At 37.5% G+C, this 26,504-nt stretch overlaps 1 protein-coding gene across 4 annotated transcripts in view; it reads right to left on the bottom strand.

Annotated features, from left to right (window-relative positions):
- LNPK (lunapark, ER junction formation factor) overlaps positions 1-24,181 on the bottom strand; it is a 53,050-nt gene extending 28,869 nt beyond the window's left edge. For 2 of the 4 annotated variants that reach the window (XR_001522847.2, XR_001522848.2), the window contains exons 1-8: positions 24,103-24,181; positions 20,255-20,336; positions 18,982-19,026; positions 17,576-17,763; positions 14,251-14,309; positions 11,954-11,994; positions 5,755-5,835; positions 5,617-5,668 (exon numbers count right to left, since the gene is read on the bottom strand). Coding sequence is in view for 2 of the 4 variants with exons in the window: in XM_015634944.3 (XP_015490430.1) it covers positions 5,617-5,668; positions 5,755-5,835; positions 11,954-11,994; positions 14,251-14,309; positions 17,576-17,763; positions 18,982-19,026; positions 20,255-20,281 (493 nt within the window). In the remaining 2 variants the exon portion in view is untranslated. Of the gene's footprint in view, positions 1-5,616; positions 5,669-5,754; positions 5,836-11,953; positions 11,995-14,250; positions 14,310-17,575; positions 17,764-18,981; positions 19,027-20,254; positions 20,337-23,982; positions 24,000-24,102 lie in introns of those variants that run through there. The other 2 variants (XM_015634946.2, XM_015634944.3) reach the window with 2 other exon arrangements.
- Positions 24,182-26,504: the final 2,323 nt, after the last annotated feature.

Genomic DNA, 26,504 nt, shown 5'->3' with positions numbered 1-26,504 from the left:
TACAGTGCAGAACAAATTACTTCTTTTCCCCTGCCACACCATGTGCATGGCTGCATTACTTCACACAACTTCATCGTCCAAGTTACATCACCCAATGAGTCTGAAGGTTCTGTATTTTAACTTGATTTTAACAAGTATGTTTGCCCCCTCACTATTTAAGCTGTTCAGAATCTGGAAACCAGGATTAATTGGTGAGGTAGTTGCAGAAATTCTATCAGCATTTCCTTGGCGAATTGCTTCTGGTTTGAAAACTGCTCTTGTGTTGAGAGTTTTATCTAAAGAATTCATTTATTATGAACTTCTCTATTAACATGTCTTCAAGGTCTTTTTGTGAGCCATTAGCAGTAATCTTTTAACTTTTACCACACTAGGATAACTGCATTTTCTCTATGCCATTTGACCAACAGACATGGCCCATCTCCAAATACAAAATATTGATTAAAACACATGATTTATTCAACCATTATAGTAAAGTTGGTGTTATGGTTTCCAGTCATGTGTTAGTTTCAAAAATTAAACTAAAAGGTCTGCAACTTCTCAAGTCTTCTCAGGTTCACATATGTACAAAAAATGATTGATAAATAAAAAGCCTAATTCCACTTGTTCCAAGATCATTTTAAACATCTGTAAAGACATCTTAATCCATTCTTTTTCCATTACAAAACCCTCTTTATTATTGTTTTACATAGAAAAATGTCAAAGACCGTTTCTACATATGGATATTACTTTGACATTTTGAAGACTGTCTTTCTAGATCATGTGGTTTAAGCACATTAATTTTAATTGTTTAAGAACACTGAGTCTGTTTCAATAGGTCATGGCCATATTCACATTTATTCTGAGCCCATAATACACTATTTCTAAGCAATTCCCATGCTGCCTGCAAGAGCTTTGCCCCTTTTGCCTGCTCCTTCTGAAGGGTCATTTTTGGCAAGTCTTCTTTAAACGACTTTCAATTAAAAAGATACTGCTACTTTAATGACACTTTCTCCATATTTTTGTTCCTATAAAGATGCTGAACCAGTACTTTACAGTCAGTATTAGAGAGATGTGCTTCAGTAGTTTTAGTCTCATCACAGAGTTAAGAATGCAAGACTCATTCCTAGTTTCCACAAAATATTAGGTTATTCACAATGCCTTTTTTTTTCCCTTCACTTATAAGTTCACTTGGGTTTCACTCTATTCTGGAATTCATACTTAAGAGAACTTGCCAGCACTCAGTTGCTCCCCAGGTAAGAGAAGTCACCAGAATCTGCATTATGAGAAAGTGAGAAATGCTCTACCTTGGCACAACCAACAGCCCATCTATTCCAGTATTTCCTTTCATAGAGTGGCTGTAGGTGTTATTCAGTGACAAAGCACAAACCTGAATTTCTGATGCTTACACTCCTGAGACCATCCCCAGGATCCATAAATGCATTGTCATGGACATCAAGAGTACAGCCCTGTCTCATCATTTTAGTATCACATATGGAACCTTTACATGAACTCCCCTAATTCCTTTCAAATCTGCTCTGCCCTTCCACAATAAGAGCCCTAATATTCTTTTGAAGTAACCGAATATTATCTTTACACATCTTGGATTGCCTTAAGACGTAACGTGTTTAAAATGAGCCTCTTGCAAAGTTCCAGATTTCCCTAATTCCAAGTTGCACAACTTAGCTAAGAAACATGTCCATTGACCTCCACACTAACACAATTTACAGCTGCTGATGTAGGTTTAATGAAGTTCTGCAATATTCCAAGGATTTTCTTCAGTAATAATATTTGTGCATCCAAAATTTAATGGCATGAAGACAGATAAATAGCTTAAAAATAGAACTTTTATTCTCCAACCACACTACAGTTCAAATTCTGCAGTTGCCAGCACTGGACTTCAGACATAAGCAGACACATTACTTAAGAGGTATCCACTCAACTGATGATTCAGTATGAGCTCTTAAAGACTTTTACACTACTGCAGTGGTGAGGCAGTGACATGTTTCATGTTTACAAGCATAACTATTTTATTTTTCCCCTCACTTCAAAACACCCTGATTTTGTAGAGAAGCATACATTATTTTCAGAGCTACACTACAACTGCAGGTCAATAAATAGTTTACATAACTTGTTGGCTTTAGTATCAAAGACCAACCAAGCATTTCCTTCCTTCCTCCTCATGCTTATATCCATCCCACAGCCTGCAACCATCTTTTATTGCATTACTTTTAATTCAGGTCACAGAGTGATCTCATTTACAATACACCCCTGCTAAAAGTTGTATTGCAAAATGAAAAGAGCAGGTACCAACAACACAATATTGTTGATAAATATTTCACTGCAAATATATACTTACTCTATTTTTCTCCACGGCCAAAGTACTGAATAATATAAGCATATATTCATTAACGGTATGCCTCAAAATATTTCTGAACAGATAAAATTGTGCTTAAATTTTCAAATTCCTTTCCTTCTGGATTAAAACTACCATTACTCATTTAAGCAGTACATGTCAAAACCATAAAAACTGCAAAAAAAGAGCTAAACACACAGGAAAATTGGGGTGCTATCAGCTGTTCTTCTGAGAACCAACTACTATGCAATATTGATTAAACCCTTGTACCAATTAGTATGATGTGCAAGCTTTCATTTCAACCAGTAAGTCAAAAACATACAAACTAACTAACCTTTCATCAGCTGTCTCATACACAATACTGGCCAACTGGATTATATATCAGTCATTATTTATCCTCTTTTCAAAAATTACAGAGCTCAAAAAAATGATTTCTGTAACTTGACTAGTGTCCAAAGTGAGCAACGAGAAGACCAAGGAAGCTTTAATGTTAACTTGCTAACAAATATTTTATTATTCCAAACCACTCTAATTCTACCTTATACTACATGACCCAAATTATACAACAACCACACAAAGGTGTCATCTAGTTACAGTAAGTTATATACTGCACAGAACAGAAACTAATATGTATTTTGGACAGATACTAAGTGTGAACAGCAATAAGCTAATAGGGTTTTTTTGCTAGTTAAAAATTGAAATAATTACTGCATATAACAAGTAATTTGGAAATTAAGTCTCCATAATTTCACAAGCCAAAGCTGAAAACAGAGCGTCCCTCTTGAACTATAAAACACTTCCAAAATAGAATAGTCTGAATAGAATAACCACTTACACAGGGACAAAAGGCTGCACCAATTCCAAATACAATGTGTTAGAAAACAGATCAGAAAAAAGAAAATAAAATCATGCTGTTGTTTAGTGTAGAGGAATAAACTTCTAAGGGAAAGTTGTGATGTCCCTTCTCTGTATATGAACAAAGTTACATTGACTCAGAATCATTTAGGTTGGAAAAGACCCTTAAGATCATAAAATACAACTATAAGCCATGACAATTCACAAAATTTATTTTCCAGAATCCTTTCCAAAGCTAAACTGCACTTTTATTCAGGATCAAACAAAAATGTCCACGCTCTCCAAAAGGTTGAATCTGTTTGAAAGAAAATTGTACATTTTCTCAATTGTGTCCCCACTTAGAGGTTATTGGTTCACACCGTGACAGTCTCAGAGAGCATTCTTTGCTAATTAAACTGTACTAAAAGATTCCTTCCACCAAGCCCATGAGACCAGTTTATAGCTAGCTCTAAATAAAAAGAAGCACAGATAGCGTGGGCAAACTCCTCAGCAACAACTGTTTCACATATCTGTTCATACCACATTTAGTAACAGACTGCAGCCTACAGTGACTGGCTCTCAGAAATAATTCTCTCTCAGAACCTCTCCCTCCCAGCCCTTCTATTAACAGTCAAGACACAATCAACACAACACAGCATATGCTGGATCCAACTGATCTGCTTTTGAGTGGCTGGACCACTATGCTTTGAAAACCCAAACATACACATGACTAACAGACAGTGACCAACTCACTTCTCACCACTGCTCCTTACACATCCTGGGTAGATGGGAAGAGACCAGTCATGCACCTCCTAAGGACTTTCAAAACTGCTGCTGCTCTCTCTTAGTAAAGCCAGAGTGACTAAAGACTTGCCACTATCTAATTTATAGCTAATTATCTGTAGATTTCTATATAGAAACACACATTTCTATATAGAAACACACATTTCCAGGCAATTTCATCCCCTGGTCAATGTCACTTGCATTCTACAAAGAGATCTGTCACTGGAGTACTGGATACCACTGGAGCACTAGAGGGATTTCTAACATAGCTCAAGAAGGATAAATTTTATGAAGAGTTCAAAAATAGCCAACAACAGACTACCTACACATTGCAGGTAAAACAGAAACCTCTTGGCAATCACCCATGAGCTGTATTAAGGCAGAGAAAAGAACTGGGTGTCAAAATGGCCCTTCAGCCTGAACAAAACTATGAATGCTGCAGAAATGGAGCATGGGACAGCTAAGGAGCAAACTTGAAAAAAATGCACTTGTGTCTGAGACATCAGAAGGGATTAAGGGATTACTATTGAGGTACTGCACTGCAACTATTCACTGTCAATGTCAACAAGTAAGGACAGTCTTAAAGTGATTTCACAGCAATTTGAAGCTAAGCAAGAACAAAATAGCAGATTCAATGATGCAGCTCATAAACACCTTTGTTAGTAAATTCAGGTGCTCTGCACTGAACAAAAGGGGCGCTCCAAGAGTGAAAAATGGGAAAAACGGAAGTTTGGTTACCCACAAGAATTAAACACATAGTTGACAATTCTAATATTAAATTCTAAAGCAATGTATTTCATGAAAATATATTTTATGAAATATGCATATCAGATTCTGCAGTTTATTTTGAGCATCAGCCCTTTCAGATTATAACAGAAGGTTAACAAAAAAGATCTGTCTTAAAGTACAAGTACAATCCTCAGTATTACAGTACAAGGCAGCCTTTATACTTTGTTCAGAAAACCATTTTCAGTTTAACTACAGTATATTACACTGAACCTTAACAAAATTAATAGTCTGTTTGCATAAATATCTGCACACATATCACATATTTAATGTAAGCATTCTACTGTGTGTGAGATCTGTCAAGTTTTGAAACTTGTGTGTGCAATCTAGAAAGAAGGCTTCCTTGAAACACATTCAAGTTTTTTCTATTTTATTTTAATCAATAGCACCTTTAAATGGAACACTATAAACCAGTAAAGAACTGCCCATTCTTTGCAACTAGAAAGTAGCTGAATTATGCATCAGCTTCTTTTTCCTCTCTGGGAACCAAATAGAAGTAGTTTAAGCACTGCATTAGGAAAGGTCTAACTAGCCATAAATAGAAACACAATTGAAAAGCTAAGTCAATGAATATCACACAAGATTTGAAAACACCTTAGTATTCTAGAAAAGTTGCCAGTGTGCCACAAGAAGTTAATTTTCTCTCAGCTTTAACATCAAGAAGCATTAAATATCCTGCTGTCTAGAACATCAGGCTTTAGTAATAGATCCTTGCTTGAAAAATACGGAACAGTAATGGGCATAGCCTAATGAACAGTCTATTAACCCTAAATAAAGGTCAATTGATCTACAAATTTTATCATAGACAGACTTCTAGACTGGAAATTGCTGTGAAAGATGAGTATCTACGCTAAAGAGCACCTGTTTTACAGGGCTATTACCTTGTCCAGGTCTTGAGGTTGCAGATGTTCCAGCAGATGGTAGTTCAGTCTCCTGCCAATTAATTATAAATAACATTATCTGAATGCTCAGCTCCATAGTACCTTTCATATTACATCAGTATCAATAACAAGACTCACCTTTGCACTCGATTCTGGATCAAACCTTTCAAGGATTAGTTTAGCAGTCTTGTACGTTTCCTTTTCCATTACTTCCTCAAGCTGGAAACAGAAAGGTTCCGCACATCAATAATTTTTCAAGTATTTCCCCCCACCATAGCCTCCCATTTACAAGCATCTTATCAATGTTACCAAAAGGTGAAGCTCATCCATGAACCAGGAGCATTTTCAGATACCTGAGGATTTGCTGCATTCAATGGAAAATAAATTTTGCTTTCAAAAATAGTTTCTAAACTCTAATGGACTACTTGTACTTAACAGCTTTATTGCAAGGAAACACCAAATATTGCTAATTGTTTACATATAATGAGGAGAATAATTACAAGCACCAACTTCAATAATGGAATGTGCAAAAATCTATCAGCCATCATTATTGGAAGTTATTAGACATGACAAGCAAATGACAGGCAATTCCTTAGATTTATTTCCTCATAGCACTTAATGCTATTAATTTAAGGAAGGTCGTTAGCCAAGTGCTTTACAGAATAAAGTCCCTGTGCCAATTAACTGCTGTCAGCATCGATTTTAGATTATTTATTAGCAGAAGCAATTAGCTTGCTGCAAATGCTGTGAAAACTCACTAACTGGAGAAGAGCCATGGAATTTGCTCAAATGACTTTAAAGGCTGGATCTACATCTTTACAGCAATTCAAACCGCTTCTCAGAAAAAGGAACATGTTAAGAATTTAAACAAAAAAAATTACTGAAAACTATGCATACTTTAGGGAGTGTAATTAAAGCACTTCATTATTACAGCGTTTTATTTACAATGCACTCAAGTGGCTTTATAGCTAATACATGGGCTTAATTAAAAAAAGTAATCACTAGTAAAGTATTATTTTAGTGGTTAACAGCCAACATCAGAAGCAGTTTAACTTTAAAACTGAGATAGCTGAAGTTATGACATATATCTACTATCTATAGAAATTATAATACATTTGAATGTATCTTAAGCAGACCTTTCTTCCTAGATATGCTGACTAATGGCCACGTCCAGCTAAAAGTGGGGACTTTGTTCTCAAGTCTGCTGTTGGCATAAACTGCAAGACTGAAAAGGTCAGTGGTCAAAAAAATTAAATTCTCTCAAACTCATTTATCACTGCTAAAATAACAAATGGTGCAGGTTAACATGAATTTTATGCCATTATTTAGCTAGTGAGAATCTAAAGTTTCAGCCATTCTCCACATACAGACTGTGCAGGAGCTTTGCATTTAGACAGACCTTAGGATTACAAATAGATCTCAGAAGCTAAATAAAAATTCACTCCATTTAATGGCTACTGTGTATTCATTTAACACTCACTCCTCCACACATTTCTTGAAGTTTGAGCCAAGGAATACTATCCAGGCTGTTAATTAAGGACTGTTGAAACAAAAGGGAGTGAAGAAGGAAGTAAAAATCAATTTCCTAAACTTGTATTTCAGCATCACTTTGGAGTTAACCCACTAACTTCGTAAAACAAATGCCACACAGTGCAATAAGAGTAGAATTAATGACCTAATAGGAAAAATAAAGTATTTATTGCCTATAAAAGTAAAAACTGTAAGACAGACTTTTATACAAAGGGGTAAGGCTAGTGAGGTGAAGCAGCTAAGTGGGGAAGCATTAACAGTCAGTGCTAATATTTGGCTGCCAAATCAAAATTTTAAAAACCCAATTCAGTTCACATCAATGAACATAAAATGCACGCTATTGTCTGTATAGCCAAAAAGAAAAATGAGAAATAATTTTCTGCAGGACAAAGTGACCTTTAGGGGAGAGAAAAACCAGAATGCTCCACCATCACTTGACACTTTCTTTATCTAAAGCACTTCTCGCCACAGCACTATTAGATAGTACAGTAGCTATTTGTGGATACATAAGTTTTGCAAAAACAGTAACATTATTTCAAAACATAATTCAACTCTCACCACAAGATTCAGATGTGCAAGTTACCCTTCACATTGCATAGTTTTTGGATAATTCAGCAAGTTACTTTTCACATTTTGAAATTCATATATAGCTTTAAAATTCTAGTAAAGCTGAATCTGAACAAGAATTCAGTATCACAACTGACTCTTTAAAAATTTCTTGAAAATATATTAAAATTTTCAGGATTTCTACAAGCATATTCACGTTTCTCATGCTTTCACTTACAGAGTATGCTTTTCCAAAGTAAACTGAAATTTGGCTGACAATACCAAATAAAGAATCAAAAAGGTCCAAGTTTATTTACTATGTGTAAATCAGTGTAATTACTGGAAAGTAAGAGACTGTGTCAAATTTAAATACTACTTCTGTGTTTGCATAGCAGAGGAAACAGGCTGTTGTGCCAACACAGGCAACTCATTTATGAATACAAACCAACACACTGACTTCTGGAACACTCACCACCATCCTGAAGCATAATCTTGGAAAGGTTAACTTAATGCTGAGCTCTAACAGCAAAATGCTCAACACCTTTTACTCTTTTTCCATAATCCAGTCTTCTCTGAGATCCAACACTTTTCCTAAAAAATCATTTTCCTTTCATCCAAGGGCTAACCCATAGTCTATCCTTATCAATAAAATTACAATGCTGAGCAACCCAAATCACAAGTGAACTAAGAAAGGTAATACAGTTTAAGCATGAATTTTTCATGGAATTAATGAGATCTTAATAAAGAAGCATGTTCCCAAATTCTCTTCCTATGAAGAACTGCCTGGATAAACTCCTTCCCAACAGGCAACCAAACAGAATTCCTGTGGGAATGACATCAGCTGCCTAAATTGAGTAGTATGAGTAATATATTTTAAGCTTCTTGTAAAAACAATTTAGCAACCAAAGACTTAAGCACTGGCATGATGCAAACCACTCATTATTCACCATACTACCACATGAGTTCATAAATTGAGAATTACTTGGTATGCCAAACCCAGCTACGAGGAAGTCTTTCTTTATGTTCACACAAAGCCATGAAACTCATTTCAATCTACCATTTAAGATATACCAGTACACATAGCAAAAGTTTCGTAAAATTCGGAAATAATAATTTAAGTCACAGTAGTCAAGTATACTCTGAACAGATCCATGACAACATTAAAACGCCCAAGGCAACTGACCCTTTGTCAGTAAATATGATTTCTAACTCTATTTTGAGTTTCCAGTTGCATATTTGCAGTATTCTAGCATTTACCGGTTAGACAAAAATGGGCTTATACGAGAACCAAATCCTAGCAGAGTTTTTATCACATACTGAAAGTTATCAAAATATCAATGATATTTTGATAAATCTAGAAGGTTGAAGACAAGATTAAAGAGTAATTAATTTAAGTTACAGAATTCATATGCTGGTTTGGTTTTTTTCCCATTACTAACAACTCCAAGACAGCCTTGAAATCAGACTAGCTGGGTATTTTTTCCAGATTAACAGATGCAATTTCAAAACTCCTACCTGAAATGGTTTGGAAGTCTGTTCAAGTCTAATATTACACTCAGCCTGCTAGTCAAAGTAGCTGAGCAAGCTTCAGCAAAGTTTGATTCTAAAATTAGCAAGGTAATTACTATACTAGCTTGACAACTTTGTCCTCAGGCTAAGAATTATCCCATCTTTAAGACTGCTGTTCCAGGTAAACTCTCCACTAATTCCCCGTTGTATCAGCTTAAGACATGTCCTGCACCCTTGCCTTAATATGCTTAACCCTCTGAACTTGCTCATCTACCCATGTTCAGGCTTAAGGGCTGACATCCTCATTAACTGAGAAACTGTGAGGCCAAAATCACAGCTAAATAGTCACAAACACAACCACAGTATCCTTTATGATCAAGGAGGGGAACCAAGTTGTATCTTGAGGTAGTGCCTTAATTACAACTATTTAACTTAATCCCTACCTCCAGTTAATAACTCAACAAGCTTTAAAGTACTCGCTAGGAAGAAAACAGCATAGAGTCAGTTCTGTGAGAAGTAAGTATCACACGAACTTTGAGTCAAAGTACAGGATAGACACTACTAATGGTAATTTCCAGATGAAGTATCTGTACTTGTCAAGTGTTTTACCCACATGAGTATCCACATGACTATGAAACCAAAGCCAGGAGAGAAGTTAAACAGAAATTAGTTTCTATTGAGCAGTCACTGCAAACCCACCAGGGCATTACAGCAGGTGAGAAGCTTACACCATTTACAGGTAAGCCCTGTAACACCCGTATGTTCCTCCAGCACACGAGAAATGTCTGTAGGGAAAAGGTGGGCCACATGTCTCTAAAACACAAGTACTGTAACAATTTTCAGAAGGACAATTGTCTTCAATATAAGATCAGCAATTAGGTAGCTGAGCTGCAACAAAGTGAAAAACCACAGCTGTTGCAGCAGGCTCAGGTCCTAGACAACAATTTGCATTACAAATAAACATAAAATACATAATTTACTTATCCTAAATACTTTGAGGACCACAATGTAAATTTCTTAACTAATCCTATTCGCAAACTCAGCAGCAAATCAGAATTCAACAGGAAAAAAAATCTCTCCCTCCCCATTATTTCACTTGATTTTTGTTTTACTAAAAAGTAGGTTATTCATAGCCAAAGGCATTCCTAAGGAAGTTATTCAAACAAAACAAAATCAAATCTGAGTATTACCAAAATGAAATTTCACAGAATGCAATTTATTCAGTGTTTTTTATCTAAAACACAAATCTGACTGTCTTGTTACCTGCATCCCCTCTTAGCTCATTTCAGCATGTTCTGATTCATGAATAATTATCTAATTTTAATGCTTAATTGAACATCTTAAATTATAATGAACCTCTTGAGTCCATCTTCTGAGTAAAAAGTACAACACTGCACTGATTCAAGAGGTTGCAGTAAGTCCTCTGTTTCTGGTTCCTTGCTAGGAACCAAGCACCCACAAGATCACATGATAATCACAGACTCTGAAAAACAGCCAAGTTATACATTATTGGACTTCCCAGAACTGTTTCAGTAACCAATTTAGAAGTTTGTCTTAAATGATTAAAGCTTGACTTGCATATATACTCATGGCAATTAATATTTTCATCTTTAAATTCTCTATAGTCACATTCTACATTCATTATTGTGTACGAAGTATTTATGCAGTTGTTTCATTTTTGTGTTGTGCATTGTTTCATCCTGGTTCTTCGACAGCATGTTGTTTTGATGTTTTGCATATGCAAAATACACATTTAGGTTTTTTTCTGACTAATCTTTCATTCAATGTCTTTTGTCCTAATTGCTTCTCATACACAAAAACTCTGTATTACTTGTTCTTCTATAAAAAAGATTTTCATGATTACAGAAAACTAAACTTAAACTGAAATGAAGACTTCACATTTAAGATTCCAAAAACACTTTTGTTCTCCACTGTGCTTTTTTTCCTTCAAGAACTTTTCCTTTAAGGCTACCACATGACTATGTTAATTGGAAACATTAACTAATTTCAGTTAAGTAGTTTTCATAAAATAACATAGTAGTCATGCTCATTTCTTTCTTTCCTAGAAAATGTCAGCCTCTCGAAATGTCAGTTCCTCTCGAACCTCTTTATATCACCACTACAACCAAAAGACACATCCATTTAAATATTAGCAAATCATCTTTACCAAAGGACAGTGACATAATTAGGTTACAGGTTATCATTTTTATATCTACATTTTAAAAGTGATAAAACACAGATGATGACATAATACCAGACTCTTATCCAACTCATTTTTGGTACCTCTCTTGTGGGCTTTTTATTAATTTAGCTACCATGGCAAAATCCAGAAGGTATGAGGTGAACACTTTGGGAAACTTATAAATAACAACACCTCATAATAGAAATTTTGGAGTTTCTGGAGAGAGGAGAAGCTGCTTTGGCAGGGTAGGGTTGGGGGCGGAGATTGTTTGGATTGTGGCAGTTTTTAAGTTTTACCTTACAAGGCAGATGAAGCCTGTAAGAAAACAGGTAAGAAAAGAAAACAGCTTCCTCTCTCAACAAGTTTTCTTATGGAGTGATTAAACAGAGAGGAAACAGCTTTCAAGGTTAAAAAACTTCACAAAGAGAGCAAGTTATCCAAGATTTGGAACCTTTTCCATCCTAAATTTTTCATACCAAGATTAACTGTTGATCATTTTTGGTGCAAATATTTGGCATACACCAGTTTTGGTGAACCATAACAACCATTTTTTCTTAAAGTTTTACTTACTATTTTTTTCTTTTGGGACTTTAAATCTTCCAGTGCATCATCTAAAAGAAGAACATTATACATTAGTTTTCAAATATAAATTAAGATAATTCCAGCACACTCTAAACATTGATTTCACCTTGCAAAATCAGGAAAAATTATGCACTGACCACTACCAGCTCTAAACATCAGTAAACTTTGTATAAAATAACTAGAGTTTTTATGTGAAAATAAATCACTTAAAATGCTGAAACTGCTTATAAATTATAGCCCACTGTTATCACTTTACAGTTATAACTATTAAAAAATTTTATGTACCATTTCCTCATTAAGCAAACCAATTCTAGCCAGTGCCCCACTTTGACCTACATTAAAACTGGTACAACAATGGACCAAATACATTTAATCTCATGAGTCAAAATACAGAAAAAACCTTGAGGTCTAAGCATTAATATATCTGAGTACCAGATTTACTGGCTTCGGTATTTCACATAAACCTCTTAACACATACACATAGTTTCAAATACCAGGTTAATTCCAAGCTTCAAAGCTCTATTTCCCCCTTTCTATACTCTAAGACTATAGCAAAGCCCCCAGTTCTGTAAGAACAGTTTAGTGTGGGTGTTTCTTTCTGATCACTTTACCTCCTGTACTCAACAAGAACCTCATGAAACACCTGCCCCTTCAAACGTGGCCAAATGGCAATTACTGCAAAGTACTCTCAAGAAACCAACATATCTCATCTTAATTAAATCTACAGAAAAAAAAAAATAATAATACATACTAGAGAAGTCAATACTTGAAATATACCTCATTTATTTTCTCCACGCTTTGGGACAGATCAGCCTAAATCTTTAACAGTTGTTTGCCTGACCAGTCCTAAAAACTGAAATTCCATCATCTCCCTGCATCACCTTCCCTGGAGTCTAGCTACAAATTTTCCTCATTCACAGCATCATTCCCAAATCTGGTGTATACCGGTTATTCAGCACAAAGCTTTACTGTATTAAATAACCACCTCCAGTGTCTCAGTATGTTATACTAACTTATCCCAGAATAAAATCTTAGCTTTGATCAACTTGGTTGACTCACTACAACTCTCTCAGCTACACTTTCTCCTGCTTTACTGCTTCAACTCTATACTTGATTTTTCTTTTTTAAATATAGGACTTTTATCTCTGAGGTAAAACACTTTATTTTTATCCAGTCTGTGGAACCACACAGAAATAATCCCTTTTGGCATGTTCTATCATCTACTAAACCCTTTAAATACAGGTTCAAGAAAAGCACTAGACTTGCCTGTATGCTCAAAACAGCAATAAAGACATTTAAGCAAACTAGAAAAACATACTTTTTTTTCTTATTCAGCCATGAAATGCAAATCATTCGTTTCACCTCAGAAATGAATCACACAGCACCACAGAATATATGGACAATTTTATTTCTACATAAAAATGCATGTTCTGCACTTGCATATCAATTGCAAACATTAAGTTTAAGAAAAATTCTAAAAGTGATGTTTAACTTGTAAGCTGTCACAAATTAAATACATCATGCTGTTCTGCGAGTCATAAAACACAGTGCAACACTGAGGTTTTCCTGTATTATTGCTCACATCACCATGAGATATTGTTACAGGCTGGACTGCTTTCAAGGAAAGTCTCAAATGAATTCTAACTACTGCAGACAAGTGCCACAGATGCTGTTTTTAAATAGCATGCAGATTCATTCTAATGCAAAATTTAACAACTTTTTATTTATATTTGAACACCTCCATTACTTTTCAGTTTTGTTACATGACTTCCAATTTCCCTTAGCTCTCAAAAAAGCACCTGCTTATACCTTTCCCACTCAGGAAAACATAAGTATGCTTTGGAGAACGTGGGAAAGAAAAAGATATCTTGACAAATAAATTAGACACATCTGCTATAAATCTCTTCCCTTTTGTATAAGGATAACAGATTAAGACTGCTGGAATACTTGTGAGATGCAAGTATCAAGGGAACTACTACTATTTATGTTTCCTTTCCCCTTGCTTCTACACAAATTTTATTCCAATACAATTCTGACACATACAAAGACAGAAGAAAGCGTAATTTTATAAGTGAAGTGATAGATTAAGCAGTTTCTCTCCTGTTCCTTCATCAACTATGTGGTAGAAAAAAGTTTAGCTAATACTACCCATTTCAGTATCAACTAAAAGGCCACCCTTGTCTTCCTGGAAGCTGAAGGATCAAAAGCATTTACATTATCAGAGCAAGCATCACTCTGAACTAGCTATGTATTCTAAAAAAAAACCACAAGGAAAAAATACTTACTATTCCTTTCTGTCCGTTTGGAAAAGAAAAAAATGAGCAGTGTTCTTATACACCAGATTCTTTAGAAGAAAAAGAAAATTATATTAATTAAAATATATTACAGTAACCATTTCTGAGCTCATTTAGCAAACAAAACATTTACCAGATGGGATTTTTTTTTTCTTTTGCAAATACAAAGGACAGTATTTAAACATGAGACTAAAAATTTTCTTGTTGACAAGCATCTTGTCAACAGGACATCAATATTGCTCTAAATAAAATCATCTTTTCTATTAAAATTAACTGTTACTTGAGGCAGAAATACTAAGCCAGCAGCAGCAATATCATCACTTCCTAAAAAATGTTCATCTGAAAATTACTTAGTCATCACTTTTTGATAGATTTATAATGCATTTTATCAAAAAAAAAATAAAACTTACCAGTTAAGGCCCAAAATTAAGACCCAAGAGATTTGTGGGAAGAATTCTAATACCAATGAAAACCATGAGATAGAGCTATTGTACAAATGCTCTCCCAAGCAGAATTAACTGACCTGAGTCCTAGTGATTTTAGAGAGCTCTAAGTCTACTCAGTTTCTGTAGGGTTTCAGCTGACTTAGCTGCAGCAGTTTATGTCAAGATGAAGTTAAACTGATCTATGACTATTTTACATTTGAAAGGTCTCTCTGCAATCATCAGGACTTCATTTGTTTTAAAGCTTAGAATTGCTTTTAAATATTAAGCTGACACTTCTCCTGGTAAGTTATTCAGTCTAAGCCAAGTGGCAAACCTCATACACCAAGCCATTCAGAGCATCCAAAACCTTCCTAGTGCTAATTAAATAATAAAGCCTAAATTAGCAATGTTTCATTTAACAGAAAAAAAAGGCTAGACAGGTTATCTGACTAAAAGCATGCATAAGAAAGCAGGCAAAAGGCTCCAAGAGCTTTGACTTAATTCATAAGAATTATTCTTAATTCCTAAGAACATCATCTTTATTTAGAACATCCTGTATTTATATAATGGTTGACCAGATAAAAATGCCTTCAAGTATTAACAGCACAGACCAAGTCAGGCAAGTTAGATGAGGCAACTGGAATCTGAGAGCAACCTATCCAAGGGAATAGAAACAAAGAAGTTTAACTATCCCTTGCTCAAAGGTGTGCTGTAATAATTGATCCAATAATGCAGGTGGATTTATCTGCTTACACAACCCAAAACGTGTCTTCATAAAGTAATAGAAGAAATAAATGCTTACAGGGTTTAAATTGCCTTAAATACCTTATCACAAAGGTACAAGGCAAAAGCATTATTTCTTTTTTAATGTATGCTTAATAGTCTTCTACCTAGAGCTGTATTCTAAATATGAAATAATTCAGACATCATGAAACAACAAAGCATTTCCTCTTTAAGAAATCCAAGATGAAAGTTTACTAGCCGACCATTTCCACCAATTTTACAAAAAAAAAACCACCAAACATTTCTGTGTAAATCACAACATGTGAATTAGATCCAATTCAAATAGAAACCAGTTCAAGAAAAGCACCCTTCTATTTAGGGTATTTCAGTACACAGTTAAAATTAATGAAGTGATATTCCTAAAACTTAACTTGCTCTACCAACATCAGTAGCTTGCTGAGACCCTGAGGGACTGACCTAAGGCAGAAATAAGTTGGTGACTGACTGCAGGCTGGAAAAGGCAGACATACTCCGGTTTGATTAGGTCTGAAAAATCTCTAGAGCTATTACTGGGTGGCACCAGGCATTCAGCATGGAGTCACCTCTTGACCGAGAACAAAGACATGCTGGCAGCTGCTTGCCATTCATATCTGCCAAAAAAAGCTGAAGGGGAACAGCTTAAGGAAAAAAAAATCTGATAAACAGTTGCAAGTCATAAGAGAACAACAGTCTGATTCTAAGTGCCAGTAAGCTGATAGCTAAATCAGAATTTTACAGAGAACCATCCTGAGAAAAATAAGCAGAACTGGAAGACAAACTAGAGAATGAAAGACTAACATGTAAATTCAAACCACAGCACCAGAAGCCATCACCTTCAGTAATAAAAGCTTTAATTTCTACACTAATTCTAACATACATGTGAAAGGAGCCTGGTAATACTTCCTCTTTTACAAGCCTTTCCTATCAGCATGAACAAGCTTCGCACACTAACAACAAAGACTTTGAAATGCTTGTCCTTAAGAACAAAACTAATTCATATTACTGCCAAACATTAATTTGAGCTCTAGTTTCTGTACTAATCTTTTCCAGTCAACATACTGCTGCCCATGTATCTTCTCCAGAGTAGTCCACAATAGCAGCCTATCAGTGAAATTATGGATAACACAGTACGACATACAAAAAGCATCTTCAAGCTGGGGGTTTTACATGTTACATTATGTTGACCCACACTCATCAAACTTGCAAAGCCTCAAATATTTACTTTTGACTTTATGTTTCAAGCGTAAAGCTAGGACATCTACAAACCATGCTTTCATACTAAGGTGCTGTTACAACCATTTCAGCAAATTAGTAAATGTACTGTGCTCACTGTTGGTAGGAAAGATGCTCAGTAGGCTGCTCTCACCTCCCTGATGGACTGCAGGAAAGGGAGGCAGCAAAGAGCTGTTCAGTGAGGTAGAAGCCCATTTTGTTCCTTTTGGAAAAGTAGACTTCTTAGACAACAAAAGCCAGTCATCAGGATAAGCTTGGAACAAATACATAGGCAACACTTTCCCCAATCCACATACAGTGAAGTCTGCATATTTTATTGCTGAAGAAAGCAGACAATGATTTTCCAGAAAAACAGCTAATTATGTAAAACTAGTCTTCAACACACTTCAGGCAATGACCTTTCAAGTCAATTCTGAGTTAACAGTCACCTAACACATGAAAGTAAGTTTCTCCATTCATTCTTGTATTTTTCCCAGGTTTATACACTACATTTTACACGTAGGTGATGCACCTTTGGTGCCTTCCATATAGTAAAGTTACTTTTCAAATTGCAGTAAAAACAAAACCCAAGAATGCTCTTGTGCTTATACTACATCACCTTACAGCTGTTCAGATACAGCTCTCTAGCCCCAGTATAATTTCGATAATCCAAGTAACTTCAGATGCTATTATCTTTTGATGTAAGACTTAGTTCTATACTAAACTTAGACCCATGACATTCCCCTCAAAGAAAGTGTCTGCCTAACTACATGAATTTATTTTAGAAGAAAAAATTCAGCAAGTTATGACATCTCAAGAATTGTCAAAGCAAACTCAAACCCCTGCTGAGATGTATTTTCCATCTCCTTTTATCAAAGAGACAGCAGTTAGAAAATAAAAAAGGCATATTTACTTACATCAATGGAAATGCAAAAAATGGAAGTGTCATTGTCAGCCTTGCTGTCCATTCATCAGGAAGACACCACAAATATACAATTAAGCAAGTAATAAGGTAAAGAACTGAGGAGTAGAGAAGAAGCCTTCCAACCCATAGTTTCTGTAGCCTCTGATTTTTTTCTCTGAATTCTTCTAATGTCTGTATTTCCTGCAAATAAACAGGGTTCAGCCTTATAAGTGTAAATAGCCTTATTAATGCAAATAGTAAGTGGTTTTACTAAGCTGCCTTTAAATGTTTGCAAAAATTAACCCTATCAGTTTGATACTTGATTAGAAAAGTCAAGCAGCTTTTTCATAAATGACAATATTTGCCCATGGACAACTTTCATAGCATAAATACTCCACACTAAAAAGATTACGGTATGGGCCACTTGCACCTTCTTAGCAACTGATAAGAAAATTTTAAAATCAGCACTTTTTCACATTTGTAATGCATTAGTATATTCAAGACAAGTGAAAAATACAAGTATCCTATGAATGGCAGTCTTTACTATCACATAAGTGACTACTAACCATACTCAGCATTCTAAAGCTTTCATCAGATACCTGCGGAATTTTAAATGCCTCTAACACTTTTCTAATAACATGGGAAATTACTGGAACCTCTCCATCATTTTACTTGTTCTCATTTCAGTTCTTTCCTCACATTAAGAATGAAATCCTGAACATCTGTATGATGCTTCTGGTATATTAATAAGTGATCAAGCAATGCTCTGCTATTAATGCAATTAACCATTTTGACTGTATTTCAAGTGACAACAGAAGTACTCACACTTTCATTAAAAGGAAAAAAAAAATATCAACAGCATATTTCAAAACACAGAGCACAGACATATTTCCCCACAGAGCACAGCCATCTGTCACAAATGCTGGTGAAAAATCACAATTGATTACTGAAAAATCTGTATTTGTTAGACAGTTATTCTGTCCCTGACCTTATTTACTTCCACTACAGTCACAACTCCTACACATAAAGCCATACATTGAAGCTTTTCTAATCAACCTGATGAATGGAACTTTGCATTACTGACATTTTCCATTACATGGGACTTTAACCATTAGTTATAACTGAATTGTGTAATCAAGGCAGCTTCATATTCATTCCCATTTCAGGCTCTCTAAATAAATATTTGCCATGTAGTTTCTCACTATCTATTGATATTTTTTAAATTACTAAACAGTAAGGGGGAAAAAAGAGAACAATTCCTCTGATATGTAGAATCTCTACTACTGGAATAATTACAAAAATAATTTAAAATTTCATGAGAGTATTTTATCTAACGTGAGAGAAATACATAGTCAGCAAAAAGAAGGTATATTTCTAAACAAAAAAAATCAAACAAAACACCAAAATGCAAACACATACCTTATCTATTTTTTCTAATACTTCTACAGTGGAAGGTTTTGCCTGCTTACAAGGGAAAGAACAAAGATATTAATATCACTTTTAAAAACTCAATATTTTGAGGATTACTGTACATTAACAGTTTCCTAACAAAAAGACATTCATAGAAGATTAATAAATTATCTGTTTTACATAAAGGTAAGAAGATTTCCTACTTAAGTGTGACAAATAGAAGGGACCATAGCAAATCACTGCTTTACAGCTGACATTACTCTTAACTAAAGGCTCCAATCCTACATCACAAAAAATGAAAATCTCTAATGCATCTCCAGCAATAATGAATGTGTGGGTGGAAACTAAAACAAGAACAGAATTGATGAGTGGCAGAAACAGGCAAAACACAGAATATACAGAGGAAGCCCTAACCTGAGTACTCCAGCTTTTTATTACAATTCATTCCATATAAGGACACATGGTGTAAATAAATCATAAGCAACTGCAAGTAAGGGCTGTCATCACTAGTAAAATTCCCCATAGGACCAACTGGAAATCCACCTTCTAGGAATCTTTCCTAATTTCTGAGAATTATCAAGCCACAATCTTTTACCACCTTTCACACCACAAATTCAAAAACCACAGCTCACACTGCATCACCCTGAAAGTGAAGTTCTATCATACAAAACTGACATTCCACCTAAAGTTTCATCTTTAATGGAGCTTTGTATGGAAGGCTCTGAAGTCAACTGCTAATAAGCAAAGGCAAACCTATGACTAAAACAACTCACACCTGCCAGGAAAGTAGTCAAAAACCTCATGCCTCTTCTTCCTTATAAACTCGGTACACCACTCAATAACCAATAAAAGCAGATAAAAAGTCAAACTTGTACTGGACTAAGTAGCTACCAAACTGTCAGAACAGCCAGAAATGTATTCTGCACATACCCATTTTTACCTATGTCACCAATGTTTCAAATCACAGATGCTACAGCTTCTATCCCAATGATACAGCACAAAAGCATTCAGATTCACAGAAAGAGTTACACCTGTATTTTTTTAAGTTAACCAAGACAGTGCCAGAGTGGTACTGCAAAGGAAATGAAGGAAGCAGCAGAGTTTCACAGCTTAGTGATTTAGCAAAGAATACTTTTGGTCTTGATATCTCACTATTGGACTTTTAAGTGACATACAGGAAAAGTTTAACACTATCATTCAGCCAGCATTAATAGTCAACATGTCCTAGGTACTCCCACCTTCTAGACTAAAGATTATTACATTGTTACACAATGTTACTTACCCTCCATCTTGAAATTAGTCCACCCATCTTCTACTGTGGACAAATGTTGGCAGAGCTATCAATCTTCTACAAGAATTCACAGCTAGAAAAAAAGCATTAAGCACTTAGGAACAATCTAACAACAGAATCAAAGATTCTCAAATTCATTCCAACTTCTTAAGGAACCAAAATATTGTATAAAGACGTTGTCTAGGTATCTACCTATGTGTAATTTTTAAATTCAGTTTTCTGATTCATAGACCATCCTGTAAGTCAGTTGATCAGCTAAGATGTGGCCAAAGTTTTTTATTTTGGAAATACATAAACAGAGGGGAGTTCTCAAAAATGCAGGCACAAATGAACTGCAAAAAGAGCCACCAAAATGCTCCATCAGAAAAACAATTTTAAAAACTTAGTATTGGGTAGGATTATTTAAGATTTAACTAATTTCCAGTTATTTCCTCTGCTGCCCCTAAGCATAACTCAGTATTCCTTTTTAGCTGTCACTCCAGGCATTTAACATTAACATAATTCTGTTCATGGGAAAAATTCTCAAATAAATCTATTTCCTTTTTATGCTCTCATCAACAAGAATATGCTGGATAGCACTATTGTTCTTTTGTGTGCTCAGTTTTAAGTTCAAAGAACCAGTTTCAAAGATTTCATTTGCTATACAAAAGCACAACATTGGTAGGTCTTCCCTGTTCAACCCAGTAATCAACACATCAAATGAACTCTAAAACAGTTCCAAAGGGGCAAGAGCAGCTCACGTCACCCTACACAAACCTGGAACCCATGAACAACCTTATTTGATGATCTGAGTCTAAGCTCCTGAACCAAAATTGTAGCAACTTTCCATTACAAGACAGTTGAATCAATTGAACCTTAGGATGGCAGATTTTTTTCTCCAGTCATTTAATACACAAGTTTCTTACCTATTGAACAAAGAAGTAGTCTGTTCAAAACAACCCTGACAGTAAACTAATGCTCAATCCCAACCAGGGTTCAAACCTTTTTCATTCTGGAATGAAACACTACTACTTACTAAAACAAAGCACAGATCTAGCTGGACAGAAATATAAGTGATCGTTATCTTGTTTATTAAGTTTCCTTTGGCTGAAAATGGAAATATATATATTTCAGTCCAAATTTGTTTTCAAATTGTCTGAGGCTGTTAGAACAATTTCACATGTATAAGATATGCACTGCTCACTAGCACAAACACTACTGTAGCGTGGTAACCTCTTCATCTTTTAGGAAAGCCAAGGACTTCAGAACTATAGGCCCTACTGGCTTCAGAAACCAATCCTTAAAGAAAAGGAAATCTGTATCAGAAATGCCATGAAAACGAAGCAAGAGCAGATGGGAAAATTAGCTCTGCTGCTGCCAAATTAGCAGCACAAAGGGGTGAGATATAGAAAAAGCAATTACCCCTTGGACTCTAACAAATTCTCAGAATAAGCACTATTGGAGCAACTCACCTCAGTAAAGCACCCATCTTTCTTTTTTCAAACACACAATCTAACACAAAGAATTTTACACAGCTGTGACTTTGCATATACAGGCAGGTTTTTTGCAGGATGGGTATTGCAGCAGATCTGAGCTTACACATTCTTCCCAGATATTTTTACAGATATATATAACTTTTATATTGTTTTGCAATAAAGAAACTGTGTCAAATAGCCAATTGAGAAGTCTATAAAGCCAGCACAAGGCTCCCAAATCTAGCATGTTTCCCTAGTATTGCCACTGCCATTAGGAGCAATGGTAGCTCTCAGCTGTGGACAGAGACACAGAGATGCTCACACAGCCTTTGTGTGTGCCATTTGCCTTCAAACCATAGTCTGAGAACCTCTCTGCTAGAAGTGTTAGAGGATCTTTTGGGAACAAATTATCCATGACCTATTGGTGACTCTGACTTATATCAATAACACATCCACAGTGCTATTGCTACACAAGTGTTTTTAAACCTGGCAAATGCTTGGAAGAGAAACAGGTTCAACAAGTGTCATTATGCGTGTGATTTTACAGGAACTATGATGATGACAGGCTTTACAGAGGCTGCTCTGCAAGTCCCTAATACTACCAAATACTACCTTTCCCCCAAAGAGGTATTAAGAGATTAGGGACACTAGATTCACATTTACAGTTTAGTCACTGAATCCTCAGTGAGGAGATGGAACATTTTCTATAATTGCTATGGAATGCCTCTGACATTTTCCTTCTTCTCTCTTCTTGATATGAAGACACAAATTGTCTTCAGCTGCTTCAACCTTTCCTCCTTCCTCACCACTCCATGTACCTACTACTAATATCCTACCATTCATGACAAGAGATCATCCACAAGTTGCTTCTTTCCCATGCTCTAAACAATAAATTATTGCATAAGACTTTTCCCTCCTGAAGACTGCACTCTAGCACAGAGCTGTGCATTTCACTGACTAAGCAGTAATGCAGTTGGACTTATTTCCACACAGGTTATCACTGATGTAATACATGAGTAAGATAGCTGCAACACGTCCTAAGCTTAAAACAGACAAAAGAAGCATTAAAACACCAAACAGAGAAGCTTAAGAAAACACTACTGCCAATTTTATTACCTGACTCTCTCAAAAAAATACTTATAGCAGCTCCGCTAGTCCCAAAACATTTAAATTATTTATTAAAAAGCAGAAGTTCCAGACTAAGAGACTAGAGCAGAAAAAGCTTCTCCTTTGAAAAAGGAATAAATCCACTAAGTCATCCACACCCATCCACCCAGGTGGAGAAAATAGCTTCATGATCTCATTACACTTTTATCAAGTCAGTCTCAAATTTCCTCAGGCTCGTTAATGTTTTAAAAATTAAAAGTTCTCCAAAAACTCAGTCTCCCAAGTAAATTTTAATAACAGACATGCTGAAATTCAAGACTGAATAACATCAAGAGAAGAAATATTCCAAGAAAAAAAAAAAAAGTTAGAAACTTGTAATCAAGGCCTTGCATACAGACATACAGACCGCCCCCCTATAGCAACGGGCAGTGCTTTTGAAAGAAGTCTTTTTTGCATACTTAGTGATTTCACTCTATATAATTATTTTTAGGTATTTATTATTATAAAGAACACAAATTCTACTTCTCACATTGAATCTCCAGTTCTGCTCACAGTTCGCTCAGAATTCACTGACCTCACAGGTCCTCATGGGACCATGAAAAGTTTTTCCGGCTGAGTGCCGTGGACAAGGAAACAAGCGAAACCAAACCAGGAGCATCACCCACCGCTTACTGCTGGCCTGTCCTAGGACGCCTCAGAAACAACAAAATACTAAACTTTTTCCCGTTTAAACTTCATTTTCGGCTGTTTCCGTCTGGAAGCATCCCACAGAGGTCCTATGCTTTGTAGAGCCTTAATTAAAAAGGCAAACTGGCTCCCACGCGGGCTGCACAGCGACGGAGCGACAGGCGGGTGGGTCAGGCGCTCTTTTTTGAAACCCAACCCCTCGCAGCCAGCGCGAGGGGCGGCCAGCGCCGGGGCCCGGCAGGGCGTTGGCAGAGGTCAGCGGAGCCCCCGGCTCCCCGGGCCGCCAGCCGGGACAGCCGCACGGCGCCGCCGCTCCCCCGCTTCCGGGCACGGCGCCCGCCGCCCCTCCCGCAGCCGGGGGCTTCCTCCTCCAAGGCCGCACCACGGCCCACCCCGCCCCGCTGCCCCGCGGCGAGGAGGGAGATGGGGAAGGAGCACCTGCCGCCCCGCTTAGTGCCCCGGGGCCGGTACCTGAGCGCTGTTATCGGGAGCGCCGGGCGCCCCTCTCCCGCCGCCCCGCGCCCGTCTTCCCACCGCGGAGGCGCTCGGGGCGGAGCCGGGCCGGGCCGCGCATCCCCCGCCATCACGTACCTGCCGCGGGCCGGGCCGCGCATCCCGCCCGCCGCCAACGCCGCCGCAGGAGGAGCGCGGGGCCCGGGCGCTGCTCCCAGCAGGCCCCGCGCGGGTGCGGCAGCCAATCAGCTCCTCGCTGCCGCGGGGCGCGCTGGAGCGGGGCGCGCTGGGGCGGGGCCGGGCCGGGCCGGGCCGGGCTGTGCTGGGCTGCGGGCGGGCGGCGCTGTCCGGGGGCTTTGGGCGGTGCGGGGCGCGTTCTGGTCCGCTCCATACAGGGCCGTACCTGCCCGTACCCGGCTGTACCGCTCCCGGCCGTACCGGACCGTGCCGTCATATGCCCGTCGCCTCGCGGCCCGGCCCGGGCGGTGTCCGGAGCGGCTGTGCCAAATGGAAGCGGGCGGGTGTCGGAAGGCGCTCACCGCCGGCGGGGCCGGGGACGCCAAGCCCATCTTCCTGCGGCACTCGCTGATCCCTGTTACAAAAAATCGAGGTGTTTTTATGCAAAATCCGAGGAACGTGAGGGTCAAAACTGTCATGTGGAGGTTTGCAGGCCTTCTGACACTTGGTGTTCAGCCAGTGAAGCGGTGCTGACAAAGAGCCGCCGTGCCGGCCGTCTGTTTTGCGGGCAGGCGCGGAGACCCCCGAGAGGCACAGCAGAGGGCTGCTCTCACCACCGTGCCCTTCGTTCCTCTCCGCATGTGTTGAATATTTTTGGAGAGAAGCAGAACTCTGAGTTTCTTTAAGTCCCATTACTGTAATAACACTGTCCTCTATCAGCTTTCTTACTTGGCTGACACCCACCCCTTACCTCATGCCGAGAGGACACAGAAAAAGAGAATAAATATTTTCTCTGCACTATCGTTCTGACATGCCTTGTTCAGAAGTTTTACCACTACAGTACACAAGTGCATGTGCATAGATGTGGAAGAAAGTCCTTCAAAGTGCCTTGTAGTAAAAAATCCGATGTAAAAGCTGTACATCTTCAGCTGTCCCAGAATTGTTGAACTTGTATGTAACAGTGCATCACAATACAGCCTATAGATGTTGGGGGTTTTCCAGTTTTGGTAGGTTGACCCTGGTTAGGAGATAAATACCCACACAACCTCCATTCCTTCCCCCTCAGGAAGACAGGGGAGACACTAGGAAAAGTCAGAGTTCATAGGTTGTGCTAAAGGAAAGTTTAATAAGTGAATGAAAGGGAAAAAAAGTGATGCAATGGACATAACTAACCACCCCCAAGAAGCAGACTGATGCCCAGCAGGTCTTCCAGCAACTGATGATTCTGGAGAACAACCAACCCCCCACACCTTCTTATTCTGAAATTCCAGATTTATTGCTGAGCATGACATTATGTGGTATGGAATATTCCCTTTTCTGGTTCTCCTCCCAAAATTCTTGCCCACACCCAGCCTACTCTCCAAGGGAGCAGTGCATGAGAGAAGGTAAAGCCTCGGTGCTGTGCAAGTCCTGTTCTGCAATGGCCAAAGTGTTGCTGTGTCAGAAGTGCTGTTCTAGTCACAGAGTACGAAACACAGCAGCATATGGGCTACTGTGAAGAAAATTACTTCACCCCAGCCAGACCCTGTACATGAACTCAAAAAGAACAGGCAAAGCTTTTAGGCCAGGAGAGGACAAAAAAAGATATCCCACCACCTGTCTGGGCAGCACAATCAGCCTCAAGCTTTAAGTGTAGAGCTGCTGAGTCTGATCATCTGCAAGCATCCATTCTTAGTCTGGACTTCGGGATGTTGATCCTTTTAGCTCACACCAGTGTTCAGTGTAAATCTTGGTGCTCTACATGATTACATTATCAGATATGTAGTAACTTTAGCTGTGAATCATGGTTTAGAACTGGCTTCAAGACACTTCATTCAAATCAAAATAATGGTGGTCAATGGAGAGCCACTGACTCTGCTGGAAATACTCTATCAATTACAGAGGTCACTTACATATACAACTTCATTTTTCTCACTGAGGCCTAGTCTGTTCCTTCCTTTCCAAGTGGAAAAAAAGACTCAGTGACTGAGCCTCTCCTACTCTTCATGTTGCACTCTAGAGCCACTTCTACTTAAATCCCTGTAACAATGACTATCACTTTGCTGAGAGGATATGTTTCTTTTTTGTTTCAGATCAATAGTCCACTTCTGACTTTGATACTTCAAAGTGGGATGTTGCTGGAGAGAGGCCGATTTAACTCTTCATTTTTAAGCTAACGCATTGAAGTTTACTGATATCTTTTTCCATGGTCCAGCATCATATCCACTTAAAATAACTGCAAATAATGAAGATACCAAGTTTAAAGGCATTTGAAAATGCTGCAGGCAATATTAGTTTCTCCAAGAATCTGCTGCACTTTTTTTTCTTTTTTCTTTTTTCCATAAATATCATAAATACTTTCAAGTCACAACAAAATTGATTCC

The sequence above is a fragment of the Parus major genome, chromosome 7, assembly GCF_001522545.3.
Source record: "Parus major isolate Abel chromosome 7, Parus_major1.1, whole genome shotgun sequence".
Classification (NCBI taxonomy): domain Eukaryota; kingdom Metazoa; phylum Chordata; class Aves; order Passeriformes; family Paridae; genus Parus; species Parus major.
The sequence above is the reverse complement of the archived record's forward strand: the minus strand, read 5'-3'. Positions and strand labels throughout refer to the sequence as shown.